At 41.2% G+C, this 18,185-nt stretch overlaps 1 protein-coding gene across 1 annotated transcript in view; it reads right to left on the bottom strand.

The window, feature by feature from the left end:
• LOC149256052 (origin of replication complex subunit 3-like) overlaps positions 1–18,185 on the bottom strand; it is a 437,168-nt gene that overhangs the window by 298,621 nt on the left and 120,362 nt on the right. Inside the window, exon 10 of the mRNA XM_089460652.1 lies at positions 6,834–7,054. Within this exon, the coding sequence (XP_089316778.1) occupies positions 6,834–7,054 (221 nt within the window). The remainder of the gene's footprint in view (positions 1–6,833; positions 7,055–18,185) is intronic.

Below are 18,185 nucleotides of genomic sequence, written 5' to 3' on the forward strand. Positions count from 1 at the left end.
ACAGAAAGAGAAGAGAGATGGCCATCAATGGACTGAGGAATCAAGACATGCTAGACGAGGCATCCAACTTTGTGGTCTGGAAGGCCAAGATCATGTCCATTCAAGATAGACATCGCATCAAGGCCTTCGCCTTGAGAACAGTGGTTATCCCACTTGACCCAGCGGACAATGAAAAGTACGAGGAGGCAATGGCCAAAGCGAAATGCATCATCCTTGATGGGGTCAAGGATCATGTGGTCCAACATATTGCCAAGAAGAAGACAGCAAAGGAAATGTGGGACGCCTTGAAGATGTTGTATCAACACACTTCTGTGCAAAAGAAAATGTTACTTGAGAATCATTTGTCGTCATACCAGATGCAGACGGGGGAGCAGATAGATCACTTCCTCAGTAAATGGAAGGAGATTCGGGACCAACTTACTTCCATAGGGGCCACGTCGGACCAGGAGTTGATGGTGAGGACCGCTCTAAACACAGTCTCTGATGAGTGGGAGACATTCGTCCAAAGCATTATGGGCAGGGTGAATCTTCCAGATTGGGAAGAATTGTGGGTGGCTCTTCACCAAGAAGAGATTAGACAGCTGTCCAAGATGGGAAGTAGCAGCAAAGGAGTCTGGGTCATTATGTGACCCAGTGTCCAAGGAAGAAGAATAAGGGATAGTCTTCCGAAACTAAGGCAGCGCCAGCAAGGGCATAGAATGAAGTGTTGACAAGTGATGACTGTGCCATGAGTGCATACGCACCACTTGAGTGGAAGTGGGGAGACATCAAGCTGTAGTCAGGCGGACTACAGGTGATGAGGGACAAGATCCTCGAGGTACCCAGCGTCTTGGATTAGACCTTGCTACGGGAGCCCCGAAGAGGAGTAGCAAGACTAGCTGTGGTGGGTAGAGATGGATGCGGATGGAGCAGCAAAGAGAGCTACAGTGCAAGAGTCACGAGACAACGCGAGGCTAGCACGTTGCAGTAGTGCAAGAGGCACAGGAGTGTTGCACTAGTGCAGGATCACACAGAGAGGTGTGCAACGATGCGAAATGCTGGGAGTTGTTGCAGCAGCGCAGAGGTCAGAGAGGGAGCACTTGTCAGCAACAAAGGGAGCTTCAACATCAAGAGGGTCTCTAGCCCAACATTGAGGTCAAAGTTGGGAGATTAGTTACTTACTTCTCAGTAACTGAGTTGCAGTGCAGCAGTGGGCAACACGATGCAGCATGATGAGAGGAGTTGCAGTTCGGATGTAGTGTTGGTAGAAAGGACCAGCAGCAGCACAGATGCAGAGGGAGTTGTCGTACAGACGCAGCAGTGGCAGTGTCAGAGCCATGGGCAGCAGTACAGGATACAACAGGGCAGAGGATTGTGGGCAGCAGGCCTAGCATCAGCACAAGGACCGATGCCGGATGATCAGAGTAATACTCAGTGAGGAGTATTGCTAGAGCACAGTCCTCGCTAAGAGGGAGTGTTGATTTGGGGTATCTAGCCACGAAATTTGGTGGGGAGGCTAAAGCACATGAGATCTCCAATACCTAGAAAGGGTTTGGGCAGATTCTAAACAGTTTGGGAGATATTAAAATAATTAATATTTTTAATGGATCCCTAAGTCTAAACTTAGGGAAAATAAAATATTAATGTAATTAATATAAAACTGTGTTAGAATGGTCCAAAAGTCATGGATCAAGCCATATCTAATCCTAGCCGTTGATTAGGGGCTTAATCTCAGCCGTTGATATGTCAAGGAGAAAAGTATAAGAGGATGCTTGAGGATCACTTGGAGAATACACTAGAGTGATCAATCATTGTATTCTCTAGAGCGAGGTTTGCTAAGAGAGATAGAATCAGTGATCAGAGTTGCAGCTGAGGGGCATTGAGTACAGAGAGACAGAGAGGCAGAGATAGTGTCAGGAGAGCAGCGCAGGAGCTAGAGAGAGTGACGCAGTAGCAACCAGGGCTCATGCAGGGCCACGCAGAGGCAGTCAGGAGCTGCGCAGTGCTTCAGAGAGGCCAGCGTTGTTGACCCAAAGGGCAAGAAGGCTGACGCAGGGCCTCCTAAGGCTGGCGCAGACCCATTCAGGGTGATGCGGGGCCAGCGTTGGGCAAAGAGAGGCTGACGCAGTCCAAAAAGGCAGACGTTGGGGTTTCTAGGGCAGATTGGTGCTGAGGAGCTGCTGGAAGGTTTATTTGAGGTTTCAGCCGGGACATTTGTCTCAAACTAAGAGGTATTACTGCCAAGGAAATTCTTTGTTGGATAAGCCGAATTTGGCACCCAAATTGTACTCTGATATTGCTTAATAAGAAAACCCTCAGATAGCTACACCGATTTTCCCACATTGGGTTTTTCCGAGGACATTGATCCAAAAATAACGGTGTCATTTGGTGTGATTATTTATGTTACCTTCAGTTGTTGATCTGTAATATGTTGAGCATGCACTAGTGTTTATTTTCAGTGTTTACATTGTAAATAACGTGTTAAGTGATGGAACAAGTAGGTAGGAATAAATCAGATAAAGTGCATGGAGGGTTTCTAACTGGTAGACTTATAAACTTCAACAGATCTCATGTATGAAAGACCCTTCTTGGGCATGTTACATATTTGTATGAGTCATTAAAAAGATAAAAAGGCCCTCTAAGACCAAGCTAAAGCATATCCTTCAAGTCGGCTTCAAGATGTAATAAAGGATCTACATCAAAAGGACATGTCAGCTCACATACATGTCATGTCAGTTTATTTTCATGGGTAACCACTATAAATAGGCAACTCGGTCTCATTTCAAAAACAAGAATTTCAATCGAGAAGAGATCTGCCGCAAGAAGTGCGTAAAGGTCAAGGAAGATAGTCTTATAGCCAGCGAAGAGAAGGAAAGAGAAAAGATATTTGGGTTTGTTTTAGGGCTGAAATCCTCCACACGTGCAAAGAATCCTTGTTGTCCAAGTTGCAGAAAGAGCCGAAGTATCATAGTCATATTTGGAGGTCAAATCAAGGAGAAATTCAAGGTAATACTCAAGCCGAGTTTAAGAAGAAGAAGTCTTACTCTAGACCAAGGGAAAACAAGGGTCAAAGTTGGTCAAACTACATGAGCTAGTGTTTTTGTATTAGGGCCAAAAAGGTTGCACGTCTAAAGCAAAGAAAAGGAAGATGAATTCTAAAGGGTAGCCGAGAAAGAGGGAGAAGCAGAAGTTTGACTATTGTTGACTCAAGCAAGAAGGATCTCATCAAGAAAGCTTTGTGTCTTGGTCTTGGAGAGGCAAATAGGTCAAGGGTCTTGGTCTTGGTATTCATCAATTGAAGTTTCTATAAGAAGAAGAATTTGTTTGGGTTTTCCTCTCAAGTGGGAGAGGTTTTAGCCCTAGTTGATCGCCTATATTCTGTGTCTCTTGTCTCTTTATGGTTTATGCATTGGTAATTGTTTGATGAAGAAGAACACTATAATAATCTACGTAAAAGAAGATCCTAATCTAAGAAGTAAAAAGCATTCACAAGCATTTATATAAAGAAGAGAAATCACCTGATTGTTATGCCATGGATTTCTCAACACTTACATCCAACCTACAAATCAACATTGTCCACATCATGATGTTATTTCTATTAGTTTTTGTAGCATTGGATGGTGTTCTAGTCTCAAACTTTGTGGAGAGGCTAAAACACATGAAATATCCAGAACCCAGAAGTTGTTTCAGGAAATTCCACCTAGAGACAGTGCAATTAAATTAATAGATCAATAATTAAAAAATGCCTAAGTCTAACTTAGGGAAATCGATTAATCAATGGGAATTAATTGAGAAAGGTGACAATTCTCTTGAAACTCACATGGATCGACTTAGAGATGATCTCAACCATCGATAAGGATTTAATCATGTTCGTTGGTGATCCAACTAGAGATTATAAGAGGAGGTCGATGGGGTTGAAGAAGAAACACTTGACGTCGAGTTCCTTGGCAATGATCGAGTTTCTCAGCACAGTGATTCAGCAGAAAGAAGTTCGAGCCAGAGAGGGGACCCAAAAATAGTGAGGGGTAGAGACAGTGAGTCAGGAAAGTTTTCAAGTTCCAGAGAGTTAGCTACAGGAGGGTCGAGTTTCCTCAATGAGTCTGCGTAAGGACTATGCGAGCAGCTTCAGAGGCAGAGTTTGATTTAGCTGGAGTGAGGGTCGATTTAGTTGTTGGAGGCTATAAGAATTTCTAGAGGGGCTAGCGAGTCATTCTCAGAGGCTGAGTTGTGTTGAAATTCTGATGTTTTATGATGTTACAATCACTTAAAAGTTTCTACAGTGGGAATCAAATAATAAAATAAAGGTGCTTCTAGAAGGTCGGAGAGAGATCTATACAATCTTTAAAAGGAGGGGGAGCAAGTCATTCGTGATTTCTTGGATTGGTAGTATTTTCTTTTGGAGAGATTTTGGAACTTGGGTTTTAGGATTAAAGGGCCCTCGGGACGAAAACCATTGGGTTTCCTTGTGAGTTGGACAAAAACCCAACCCAGTATTAAGGAGGTTTCAGTCAAAAATATCACAGAGCATCATCAACATCAAATGTGAGCAGATATGGAGCAGATCTATGGATTCTATGAAGGGGAACATGAATGACTACATGTGCGAATGGTAATTTCTGGCCACAAGCCAAAATGGATTCATAGATGAAAAATTGCTAAAATTGTACATTTGTGGTTTGAAGGATTACATCCCTTGTGAAATAAAGCTATGGAACCCTAAAACAGTTGAGGATGCTAGACATGCAGCAAAATTAATTGAACAAAAGAACAAGCTCAACAAGCCATCATTCATTGCAGAAGATGAAAACCAGCAATAGAATTCAGATAAGGAAATAAACAAATATAGGTACTGTGGAGACCAATGGTTGCTAGGACACAGATGCAATAATAAGAAACTATATACTTACAAAGCAAAAAAAGACTCCACATCTAGCAACGAATTGGACAGAGGGAAAAAGAAGAAAAAAAATTGTTGTAAGTGTGGAAAAAATTGGACACAAGGACAAATGTGTAGAAATGTCCTTATGCTACTATAAAATTGTGGACGGAAGGCAAGTAGAAGTACAAAAGCTAGATGATGAAATCATGGTAGCATAAAATGCAGATTCATGCTATGATGGTACAACATTGTTAAAACTCACGAAAATACAAGAGACAATTAGATAAACGTAAGAATGCATATTTTCCCAAAATATTCATATAAATAAAGCAGATCTTTGGGAGCAGATATCGTCTTCTTCGTCATGGAACCTTTTTAACAGGGCAACTGTGAAACTTTGCCAATGAAAAGAACAAGCATTACATTTTTTGTTCCACCATAAAAACCAATCATAAGCTTCCAATCCTAAGCTATTGTAGGCCATTATTATTTTTTCTCTTTCACCCAATGGCGGGTTAGTTTATAGGTCTATATTATAAAATTTGAGGTCACCAGTTCCTATACGACCTACAATTCTCAACAATATATTACGCGCACCCATATTCACTAGACTAAGCCGCCTCTATTGCATGCATCAATCAATGGCCCTACTAGCTCAGGCACCATAATCAAAGTCAACAGGTCTACACTTTACCATTCACAAAATGCAAGGGAGTGCCTGGGGTTTTCCATGTGGGCCTTCCCTTGGAAAACAAAGAGTGCTCACTAGTCTAAGTCACATCAATTACAAAATTTAATAGACTTGACTTTTATTTGTCCTCAGTGTGTCTTTCTATAAGTCCAAATCCATGTCTTGGTTAATCCAATTACAAACAGTTTTGAGACACCTCTCTTTCTACTATGTTCATCACTATCTTGAATATATTATTTCCTAAATCTAAAATGAACATCTGAATCACTGGAAAAATATCCGAGTCAAATCTTTGGGAAAACTAGCTTCCTTTCTACTCATGTCAAAAAATGAATAGATGGATTAAGATTTCCCAATATGACTCTAATCCTTATCTACCTGTTAAAAAATCATTTACATTCCCGGCTTCGAGTACTAACCAAAGACCATCACAAAATCCTTTAGTTATCCTAATGTCAAAACAAATAATCAGTTAGCCCCATACATTGCCAAAAGTGTGATGTAGCTTACATTAACCTAAATAGTTGTTTAAACAAGGAAGCAATATCTGAATTGTTTGCTAAGTTAAGTAAGCCCATTTTTCCAAGACAAAGTCATTTGACCTCAAAGTATTAGACTTCACTAATCTAATTTATGTTTTATCTAAATAGTGCAGACCTCCCTTCTACTCACAAATTTCTAAATACTACAGAAGTAATTGCCTATTTTTATCCCTGTATACAAATAATTCCTTTGGTGACCATAGAATCTATATGCTGCACGTCATATATGTGTTAATCCTCCATAGTGCAAATAAATGCATCTTCTGACTATTATCTTAACCAAGAATAGACCAATATATTTCTGTTAATGTTTTCTACATCACCTTCATCTTTTCCTAGTATGGATCCTTGAATACAATTTTCCAGATAGTGGCAAGAGATTACTTCATTGACATGTTATATTTTACCACATCCTAATAGCACAGCATTGATAGGTATAGACCATCTCAATGGTGAAGACTGACAACCTACAAAGCACAAGCATAATCCATCTTTGTGTTTATTCTATTATCCTTAACGTGCACTAAGAAATTGAATTTAAGAGCACAATTCCTAAAAACAGGGATGTTGGACACTGACATATTAGAAGGTTCAAAAATTATTCATGGTCTAAATTCATCAGTTTAATCAGTTCTTGAAAGTATATTTCTTACACACAAGTCAGCAAGCACTGGAATTCGAATTTAAGAGAGCGATAATCAAAACAGAATGTGGTGAAGTTATCTGCAATGTAAGAACCTGCCTTAGTTTTTTGACAGCATGACCAATGAACTTCCCATTTGTCAAGTCTGAATAGCTGCTGCTGTGAAGATCAACATTCCCTGACATGTCACTTCCACAAGCTCTTCCATTATGCATCTCTTGGCATGGAGTTTTTGATTTCAATGGAGATAATGGGCAAAGTGCCTCACAAAAAAGGTCTGCGAGACGAATTCTTGCATATTTCCCAGCTTCATGTAGGCACTGGAGAGAGAGGAAAGAATATCAATCATAAAATGCATCGTGCAACAATCTACACATTTCAAACGAGCTCATCTCTAAGGGCACAAACACATCTTGTTGAAATTCACTGAAACGATGAATATACACCAAACACATACCTTCAAATAGGAATCGACATATTTAAATTCAAGTTTAACTTTGTTATTGAAATACTGCAATAACAATGTATATACCTTTTCCTACTCCCTCCTGTAAGTGTTGGAAGATCCTTTCACCCGATATTTCTTTGAACAAACCAGGTTACGAAAAAACATTGGATAAATTAATGTATCTTTGGCAGCAATGGTTCATGGATGCATCTTTAACAGAATGAACTTATCATTAGTTCAGCGTTCCACTTCAACAGTTCATAAGTGCTAAACTCCAGTTTAGCACAGGATCCCAGGGTTTTGTTACTTGGAGTTAAAGATTGGACAGGTTCCTTGTAGGTGGCCTTCAGAGCAGGCATTTTCAGAGAGAAAAACACATTCTCACAGATAAACAGCATGACAGGTTGCATTCAAGTTCTCCATGCTTGCGTATTTCTTGCAGCACCTAGAGCAGTTATGGATGGTTGAAGACTACAAAAAAAGTGAGGATCAGATTTTCAAAATTCACTTTCTGAGAAATTTTGATTCCCTCAAAATCATTTTCCCAGAATCTCATCAAATATTTCAGTACACTCTATACAGAGGTGCCTCTGGTCCAGATTTGGTGAAATTCAAAGGTCAAAATTTGCTCAAAGTTGACTTGTTGAGCAAGCAAGCCTTAGGGTTCTTGCATTTTTCAAAATAATTATATTTTTAGATACCTATTATCGAGGATGATGAGCCTCGGTTGTGTGAGATCATTGTCATGTGTTGACAAGCGGATCCCCCCAAGAAGAGATGAGACTTGGTTGTGCGAGATCCTTGTCATGTGTTGACAAGTGGAACCGCCCAAGAAGAGATAAGACTTGGTTGTGTGAGATCTTTGTCAAGTGGATTATACCCCCAAGCAGAGATGTGACTTAGTTGTGCAAGATCCTTGACAAGTGGATTAACCCCCCAAGCAGAGATGAGACTTGGTCGTGTGAGATCCTTGTCATGTGTTGGCAAGTGGATCCCCCCAAACAAAGATGAGACTTGGTTATGTGAGATCCTTGTCAAGTGGGTTATCCCCCCAAGCAGAGATGTGACTTGGTTGTGTGACATCCTTGACAAGTTGGTTATCCCCCCAAGCAAAGATGTGACTTGGTTGTGCGAGATCCTTGACGAGTGGGTTACCCCCCGAAGCAGAGATGAGACTTGGTTGTGTGAGATCCTTGTCAAGTGGGTTATTCCCCCAAGGTCTGTGGATGCAAGTGTTCTACCACTTGATTCTTGACGATGAAGGTGGGAAGATCAGCGGACAATAGTATAGAGTGTGATCCTTTCCTCTCATGGTAAGTGATATCTTGCCTATTGCCAATCGGACATATTTAGGGTGGTAGATTAATCTCCCCTATTGTCTGTGGACATAGCGTGGTAGTTGGAGCTCCCCTATGATGATTCTTCTTTATTAGAGTGAGACATCATTGTTCCAGACGATATAGAGCAGAGATGAACAGAGATGAGTAGAGAAAGTAGAGATCTTTTGTTGCAGAAAGAAATTCATCCCTAGTTGAATGGGAGTGTTGAAAATTTGGCAGCTCAAGGATAAATTTCCAAAAATAAAGAGTCTAAAAAATAGAATTTTTTATATTAAAAAGTCTAAAAATAGAAATTTTCAAGTATGACTTGTTAAAAATTGTAAATCACCTTGCATCAATTGGTAATCAAGTATTGTTGATGGTGTTGTCACACAAAGTATCCAAGCACCGCGACAACACTCAAAGTAAGGGTTGTCACTCTAATCCTTACTCACTCCGTTTAGACTCTCTCCAAGACAAGTCAAGGGGGTAGTCCCTAGGGGTAAATGAATGAAGGAAACCTATGGAACATAGGCTCTAGGAGACTTAAGGCTGAAAAGCTTAATGAAAATGAGACAGGTTATGATTAAGTGAGATGAATAAGACACAACCACAAGATAGAAATGAAGATCAGTGCCTTAGATGTTCAATTAACCACGAACCTACTTGAAGGAACACAATCAAGCTATTCAGAAGAAACAACGATCTTAACATGCAAATTAGTATAGCAATTAAATTCTGAAAGATCTGAATACCATAAAGAACCATGAAATTCAAATGCTAAGCAATTCACAATCCTAGAATTCAAATGATTTTTCTTTAATGGCGCAGATCTAGAGAAAATGTTGGACACCTAATCCTCAATGGGTTAGTGTGGAAGCCGAATGGACAAAAGGAGTCCAAGAGACCTTGGGATGTGAAACCCAACGGTCACAACAATGTACTATAAATGTATATCAGTTGTTAATAAAAATTGTATTGTCATGTTTTATCTTTCATATTTCCGGTTGCCCATGTGTGTTTAACATGGTATCAGAGCGGACGATTGCTGGTCCTGCTCCAATTTGAGCCACTTGTTTTGTGGTCTCTATATATATGTCAGTTCTGCGTTACCTGACCTCCGACTCTGTGTTATTCCCCTCAGATCTGAAATAACCTGCCTCTGCCAGCGTTGCACATCTGTCCATGTCATATTAACGCTGTCCCATAACAGTTGAATGCATTTGAATATTAATGTTGTGCGTTGAACTGGCCTGACATGCTGATAATTGAACACTGGTATGAGCGCTGTCTAAACGCTACTGTATATTAAATCATAGCATTGTCTTTTCCAATTTTAGCACTGAGGCTGACACGCCACCATCGATGAAGGTCCAGCTTCTGGTATGCGAATGGTTTCTGAATATTAACGATGTTGAATGAATGCGTTATGTTCGAAGTTGAATGTGTTTGGTAACGTTGTCTAGTGGTATCGACGTTTGGTTTATTGAAAGAGTTAGTATCAGAAATTGTATTTGCGTTGAACAGCTTTGGTATATGCGTTAAAACGACTTTGGTATATGTCTGTGCGTTTGAATGGTATCTGCGGTTTTATTGAATGGTAATACATCGCTTTTGTATATGGTAGCGCTGATCACTGAATAACTCCTCTGCAAATCCTCTGCCAGCTCTGCCCTTTCCACGCCAGTTTTCACTGTCTGTTGCTTGTCTTGCTCATTACTCTGACGCGCCCTTTCCATGCCAATCTTGCCTGTTACTTTGCCACGCTCTTTCCACGGCAGTCTCGCTTGTTGCTATGAAGCGCTGACCTAGAACGTGAAATTTGCAGCTTGACTCCTTCTCGTTGAATGATCTATCAAGCATTATTGTTAAGCCTCCTACTAGAACATTTCCCATCTCTCGAACAAATCCCTAACACCAATCATCGATATACTTTCGTTGTAGTATTCATACCATACCATTCAATGGTGTGGGAATCAGTCTCGGGTCTCTATGTTTCCATTTGAATGCGGTAATTCTGATATCTGGTAGATGCAGCGATATCTCCGGTCTTCACAGACTTTCTGCTTTGTGTATACTTGCAAGAAGTGGTTAAGCAAGTCCAATAATTTGGAAGTCACGGGGTACGAGCCAAATTATCACTGGTGGTCCAGGATTGTCTTTAACGTTCCAAAATTCACAGCAGACAAATCGAGGATTGTTACTTCTCCAATATTTTGGCAGAGTCGAGGTACAAGCCAAATTATCGCTAGTGGTCCAGGATTTTTTGTAATGCTGAAAACTTCACAACGGTCCAATCTAGGACACTTAGTTGTAATGATTTTTGTAGGATTCTTGTTTGTTGGTTGCCTATTCCCTGTGCTCTGAATTAATAGGTTGATCTAGACGCAGAATTTGTCAGGATTCTGTCTGTCCTAAATCAATGAAACAATTCACGTGAAGGAACCGATTGAATGATTTAATGAAAAACACTTGGCATTTCCTACTGTTACGCTGCCCATTGGCATCAGAACCGTTTGATGAACGCCCAGAAGAATGTTTTGGTGTCAGAATTGTTTGATAAACGCTTGGTATTTCCTACTGTTACGCTTGGTATTTCCTACTGTTACGCTCCCCATTGGTAACAGTTCCCGCCAAAAACACATACACTGTCCATCCTCTTGGAATCACAAAGCCTCCTTTGGTTTTAACGACTTCTTTCGCTTCTCTGAAAGCCCCTGGAGTAAAGTTGCCGAGACGAAGTGTTTCATTTATGATACATTGGGTGAATTTCATCGACTGGTAGTCATCCCAAGGGAGATTTCCGTTTCTTCGATTCCCTTTTCTCTGTAACAGAGCATCGTGCTCAGCCTTCAATTCCTGGTATGCTTTGGGACAATCTGTGAGAAATTTGATAGCGAATGACATGGATCTGGACGACGTCTCGTGACCAGCAAAGAGCAGGAATAGTATAAAATCTGCTAAAACAGTTCCCGAAACTCATATGGCTGAAAAATTGTTTGCCTGGCAATTAGATTGCGCACTGTCGAGGCTGTAGCAGCAGATATATTACATTCCCTGTCGATTTATAGTACCCAAAGGAAACCAGATCATTTCTATTACAGAGATCGATCACTAAAATAGGAAGTCGCACTTCTCTTCCAATAACGTGGATTTCCAGTGTCTCTGCTCCACGTATTTTCCTAAATTTTTCCAAGGAGAAATACGCATCAGAGAGGCCGAAGTTGGAGATTCGTGGTGTCAGCTTGAGAACAAAATCCATCTTGAGACAAATCACGGGTTTAGGGTTCCATCAATAAAGGCCGAGTGCATACTTTGGTGGCTGATAAATTATTGTTGGAAGGTCGAATGCATCGAACAATGAGTTGTATTTTCCACAAGTCCATATTATCTTTGCTGTAGCAGACTCTTTTAGAGATGCCAAGTTGAATTGGTTAAATGATTTTGGTGATTGAAGTCGAGGAGTTCTTGCCTGTTCATTTTCAGAAACTTCGTTTCAGTCCTGTGGCTTTAATTTGAGAAGACAGTTGGTTCCAGGCCTGAAGCAATCTTTCTAGAGTTGGTTCGTGACCTGCATAGGCCAACTTTGTATTTTCTACAGCGACTCATCGCTGCCCGCTGAAAATATTTGTTGTTTATAAGGGGAGAGAAGTAACAACTTGCAGAGTCCACAATGAAGTTTGAATCTGCCATGGCGCATTGAATTTTTATGTGGTGCATTGGATATCAAAGTTTTTTTTATTTTTGGTAGCATTTCTCATCTTATACTAAAGGCAAAGCGACCAAGAGCTTTTAATATCATTACCACAAGATGGGTTTGTTTTCTGGTATGTGCGTTGAGTAGTGGGTCAAGTGTCTTTAGTCGATAGTTATATCAGCTGGTGGAGAATTTATACTATGAAACCCTTGAAATTGCAATGTTGACATGGTTTATATACCTGCATTGTTCCACATAAGATTATGAGATTATGTACAATTCTTTCTCTGGGAATCTGTAATCCCACAATTTTAGTTGTTCCACATGTTATCATGAATGGTTACAGTCGCTATTGAACTTGACTATTCTTTTCCACTGGCCAAGAAAGTGAAGGAGTATTTGAAGGATTCAAGCAAGTTTGCAGTTGCTGCTGCCCCAATTGTGGCTTTGTATTTAAAACCCATTATAGTTTCTGTCTACATATATATGCATTGATTCCTTGATTCATTTGCTGCACATTTATACAAGATATTGCTGTGTACTGTAAGTGGATATTACTTTTCTGCATTAAGTAATAATTGTGATCAGTTTTTAAGTGTAAATCTGACATTGAAGAAAAATGGCCAGAATCAGTGAAGTATTAGAGTTCATGAAAACTCTTATACAATCTATTGTTGATCACACATTACAAATCAGCATAGGATCTGTCTCAGAAATTCAGACATGTCTACAAAATGCACAGGAAAAGATTGATTTTTTGCAGCTTGAATCTCAGCTACAGCAGGAAGAATTACAGCAATGGAGTCATCATTCTGAATCTGTTTCTGTTCAGAAGATTGAAACAGACTCCCATAAACAGCGAGACAATATTGTTGAAGTTCATTCAGATCCAGTGCCCAATAAAGCAGCAATTGTACATGCAGATGCAGAAACTCAGTCTGCACTTCCCAAGCCCATCATCAGACCTTGGGAACAGCTTGTCCACAACAAGCATAGAACTGGTCTTGGATATGACAAGGACTTGTCCTTTCATATTCCAGACTACGCCAAGCCCATTCAGTTTCAGAGTGTTGGATTTATTCATGACAGTTCACTGTCAGTTGTTCCAGATTCTGCCCCTCTTCCACAACAACAACAGGTCATGAAATGCCAACACTGTGACCGAGTTGGCCATTTGAAAGATCACTGTTTTGATCTTCATCCATGTAAGCATTGTCATAAAACCAGTCATTCTTCACACAGATGCTTCAGAAACAAACGTCCTACAAGAACAAAGTTTCATCTTGGATGGATCGCTTCTTGGCAATGGGCATCAACAGCCAAGAAGATATTCCAAACACATGTCAGAACTTGTTCCAGAGTATTGAACAGTCTTGCTGTTGAGTTTTCTCCATCATCTCACCTTGTATCTAACAGGAAGGGAAATGATGGTCATCTACAAGCTTCAAAGCCACATCAAGTGAGCCTGAGCCACAACCTGCCACACCAGTTTCAGAGTTGTAGCCAGAGACAAAGATGCCCATGAACATGCCTTCAGTTGGCAATCTGGAACACTTCCTCTAGCAGAAGACTTCAGCTTCTTGCCAGTTTTGGAAGAATTCCAGAAATAGAATTGGAGCACTTCCTCTAGCAGAAGATTTTAGCTTCTTGCTAGTTTTGGAAGAGTTCCAAGAATTGCATTAAGCATTCTAGAGTTGTCGGTCATCCTTAAACCATCACAGGTTGAGACTTCCCTTTTCAGGTTGAAGTTTTCCCTTTTATGAGGGGTGAGACCTCCCTTTATTGGTTGAAGGTTTCCCTCTTCAAAACAATAGGAGCACTTCCTCTAGCAGAAGACTTCAGCTTCTTGCCAGTTTTGGAAGAGTTCCGGGAACTGCACTAAGCATTCCAGTGTTAGTGGTCATCCTTAAACCACCACTCTTTATACCAACATTTCATAGAGCACATTCAACCTAGTGCTGCAATGAATTTTTTGCACATTTTGTATTACAGCTCTCTTCTTGGACTCATACATAACCCTTCAGATTAAGGGGGGGAATGTTGGACACCTAATCCTCAATGGGTTAGTGTGGAAGCCGAATGGACAAAAGGAGTCCAAGAGACCTTGGGATGTGAAACCCAACGGTCACAACAATGTACTATAAATGTATATCAGTTGTTAATAAAAATTGTATTGTCATGTTTTATCTTTCATATTTCTGGTTGCCCATGTGTGTTTAACAGAAAATTTATCTTTCTCCTATAATCAATATTTAGATATGATTAGATATTAATTGTTTGACTATAGAGGAATTAAAATGTTTAATACATGCCTGTTGCTTCATGCGGTTTTGGGCTTGATGAAGATTCTCTCTAAGGTGGGCCAGCATGGTTGTGCAGTTTTGTAGGAGTTGATCCACTGCTTGTACCTTTGAGCATCCCTTCATATAAGTAGGGGAAGGAGGGAGTTGACCATAAACTGCTTCATATGGAGTCATTTTGGTGGTGGCATGATAGTTGGTGTTATACCCAAAGATGTTGCTTTTCTAAAGTGAAACACCTAAGGTAGGTCTCCAGACATTTGTTGACTGCTTCAGTTTGACCATCAGTTTGTGGATGATAGGAAGTACTGAGTTGTAGTTGGGTACCTTGTAGCCGAAAGAGTTCCTACCAAAAGTTACTAGTGAAGATCGGGTCACGATCAAACACAATAGAAGTGGGCATGCCATGCAGTTTGAAGATCTGATCCATGAAAGATTGAGCGACCAAAGTTGGTGTAAAAGGGTCGGGTAGGGCGCAAAAATGAGCATACTTAGAAAGTCTGTCCACAACCACCATGATGACTGACTTGTTCCCTGACTTTAGAAGACCCGTAATGAAATCCATAGAAACCTCCGTCCAGATTGAGGCCGGTATGGGCAATGGCTGTAATGTGTCTGGGGATTTGACTGTTTCTCCTTTGTGGCGCTAACAAATGTCGCATTCATCTACAAAAGTAAGAATGTCCTTTTTCATGCCTGTCCAAAATAATGATCTTCGAGTGCAAGCATACGTCTTCTGAAACCCTGAATGTCCTGCAGTGAAAGATGAGTGCAACTCCACCAAAATGCAGCTTTTGAGGGTGGATGTTGGTGATATTACGACTTTGTCCTTGTAGCGAAGAATCTCATCCTACCACGAGTAGCCCGCTATGGAATTTGGATCCACCTGCAATTGATTAATGAGTTGGGAGAGCCAGGGATGTGAAAACCATTCCTTGTGAGCCTCTTCAATCCATTCTGGAATGGGAAGGGAATTTGCGAGCAGGGTACTTTCCTGAGTCCTCCCCAAATTGGCGGGGATAACGCATCTGCTACAATATTTTCGCGCCCTTTCTTGTAAATTATCTCATAATCATATCCTAGCATTTTGGCGAGCCATTTATTTTGTTGTGGCGAGGATAGGCGTTGCTCCAAAAAATATTTAAGGCTTTGATGGTCTGTGCGGATTTGGAAACGTCGCCCCAATAAGTATGGTCGCCAGGTATCTACTGCATGTAAGATGGCCATCATCTCCTTCTCATAGGTAGATTGTCCCATATTCTTCCCACTTAGTTGTTGGCTCGTGAAGGCCAAGGGTCGACCTTCCTGCATTAAGACCACCCCAATACCCATACCAGAAGCATCACATTCAATCACAAAAGATTTGGTGAAGTCGGGTAGTGCTAAGACTAGAGTGGAACACATGGCATGTTTGAGAGCTATAAAGGCCTGTTGTGCTTCATCATTCCAGAGGAATGAATTTTTCTTGAGGATTTGAGTGAGGGGCCTAGCAATGCGACCATAATTGCGGACAAATTTGTGATAGTAGCCTGTGAGACCCAAAAATCCTCTCAAGCTCTTCAAGGTCTTTGGTTGAGGCCAATCCTGCATTGCCTAGATCTTTTTAGGGTCCACCCTCACACCTTCACACCCCACAATGTGGCCCAAATACTCAACTTCTTCCATGCCAAAAGAGCACTTAGACATCTTGACAAATAATTTATGCTTGCGGAGCAGTTGCAAGAGCAGATCTACATGCTGAAGATGTGTGGCCCAGGTGCGACTGTAGATGAGGATGTCATCAAAAAAAACAAGGACAAATTTTCTAAGATATGGTTTGAGCAGGTGATTCATAAGGCTCTGAAAAGTGGATGGGGCATTACAAAGACCAAATGGCATGACCAGGAACTCATAATGGCCTTCATGAGTTCGGAAAGCAGTCTTTGGAATGTCTACTTCTTTCATGCGAATTTGGTGACAGCTCGAGCGAAGGTCGAGCTTAGTAAAGAATTGAAATTTGAGCCCCATTTAGTTCATCAAGCAAATCATCGACAACCGGGATGGGAAATTTATCTTTGACCGTCAACTTATTGAGGGCCCTGAAGTCTGGACACATACGCCATTCCCCATCTTTCTTGAGCACCATGACCACCAGCGATGAATAAGGACTAATGTTGGGACGAATGACGCCTACTTCCAAGAGTTCCTTGATTATTTTTTCAATTTCATTCTTTTGGGCGAACGGATATCTATATGGGCACACATTTGGTGGTTGGGCCCCTGGGACCAAAGTAATGCTATGATCATGTTCCCCTCTCGAGGGTGGAAGCTCATGAGGCTTGTCAAAGACTGGCAGATGGTTGTTTAAGATCTGTTGCATCTCAAGATGAATATGAAGAGAATTGGGTTCGAAGGCCTGGATGGCATTAAATTGGGCTATAACTCCATGGTGGCCCTTTTTTAACAATTTTTCCATCCGATGTGAGCTGATGATAGAGGGAGCTCCCGCCTAGAGTCCGCGGAGGGTATGTGTGTGGTTGTTCTGCTTAAAGCTCATATATAACTCCTGGAAATCCATTGTGATTGGGCCAAGTGTGCGAAGCCATTCAGCACCTAGGACAATGTCGCACCCTCCCATGTGTATGGCAAACATGTGGGTCTTTAACTGATAATCCCCCATTTGAAGTTTGACATTTTCACAGCGGCCTTCACATTTCATTGTCCCCCCATCAGCAATTTGGACCTGGAAGTTAGAAACTGCCCAGACAAAATAATGCACTGCTTCCGCGACTCTTTGATGGATAATATTATGTGTATTGCCACTGTCAATCAAGACTACTACTAGGCGATGCTTAATAAAACCTCTGATTTTAAGAGTTTGGGGAGAAGAAATCCCTACCAAAGCATGCAGCGAGATAACTGGTTCTTTAGGTACATTATCCTGTTGGTTGTCCTCTTCTTCCTCCTCTGGTTCCTCAAGTGGTGGGGCTTCCTCTGATGAACTGTGATCAGTAGCATCAATTTGAAAGAATTTGGGCTCCTTGCATTTATGCCCAGGGGAGTATTTCTCATCACAGTAGTAACACAATCCTTGCTTTCTTCTTTCCGCCATTTTTGCTAGTGACACCTTTTGAACCTTGAGTGTTTGGGTAGTGCTTTGAGCTTGTGTGGGGCGACCCTTGGCGATGAAATTTGGGCGAATGGACTGGGCCGCTAACGCGTGTTCTACTTCACGAGCTATCCTGTAAGCATGCAGCCATGAGATAGGATGGTGCAGTCGGACGTGGGCTTGTGTGGCTTCTTTGAGACCACTGCCAAAACATTCCACGTAGAACTCATCGTGTAGACCTCCAGTGCGGAAAGCTAAGGCTTCAAAGGCTGTAATATATTTGTTCATTGTTCCTGTCTGTCAGATCTTAGTGAGACAACCCAAAAAATTAGATTCATGGTCAAAGTGATCTGTAAGAGCTTTTTTGAACGTCTGCCAAGTCAAGGGCCTTCCATAGAAATGTTCATGCCATTGCCACCACTGCCATCTTTCATTATCCAAGTACATGCTACCCACACTAAGCTAAGTCGCATCATCCATGATGTAATTCAGTGTGAAATATTGCTCCAATTGTGCTATCCATGCGGCCGGGTGAGAGCCATCAAATTTATACATGTCCAGCTTGGGTGGTTGCGGATGGGATTGTTGGTGGGTGCCAA

Source organism: Pinus tabuliformis, chromosome 7 (genome assembly GCF_031772625.1).
Source record: "Pinus tabuliformis cultivar Carrire ecotype Pingquan chromosome 7, CPIR1, whole genome shotgun sequence".
In the NCBI taxonomy this organism is placed as follows: Eukaryota; Viridiplantae; Streptophyta; class Pinopsida; order Pinales; family Pinaceae; genus Pinus; species Pinus tabuliformis.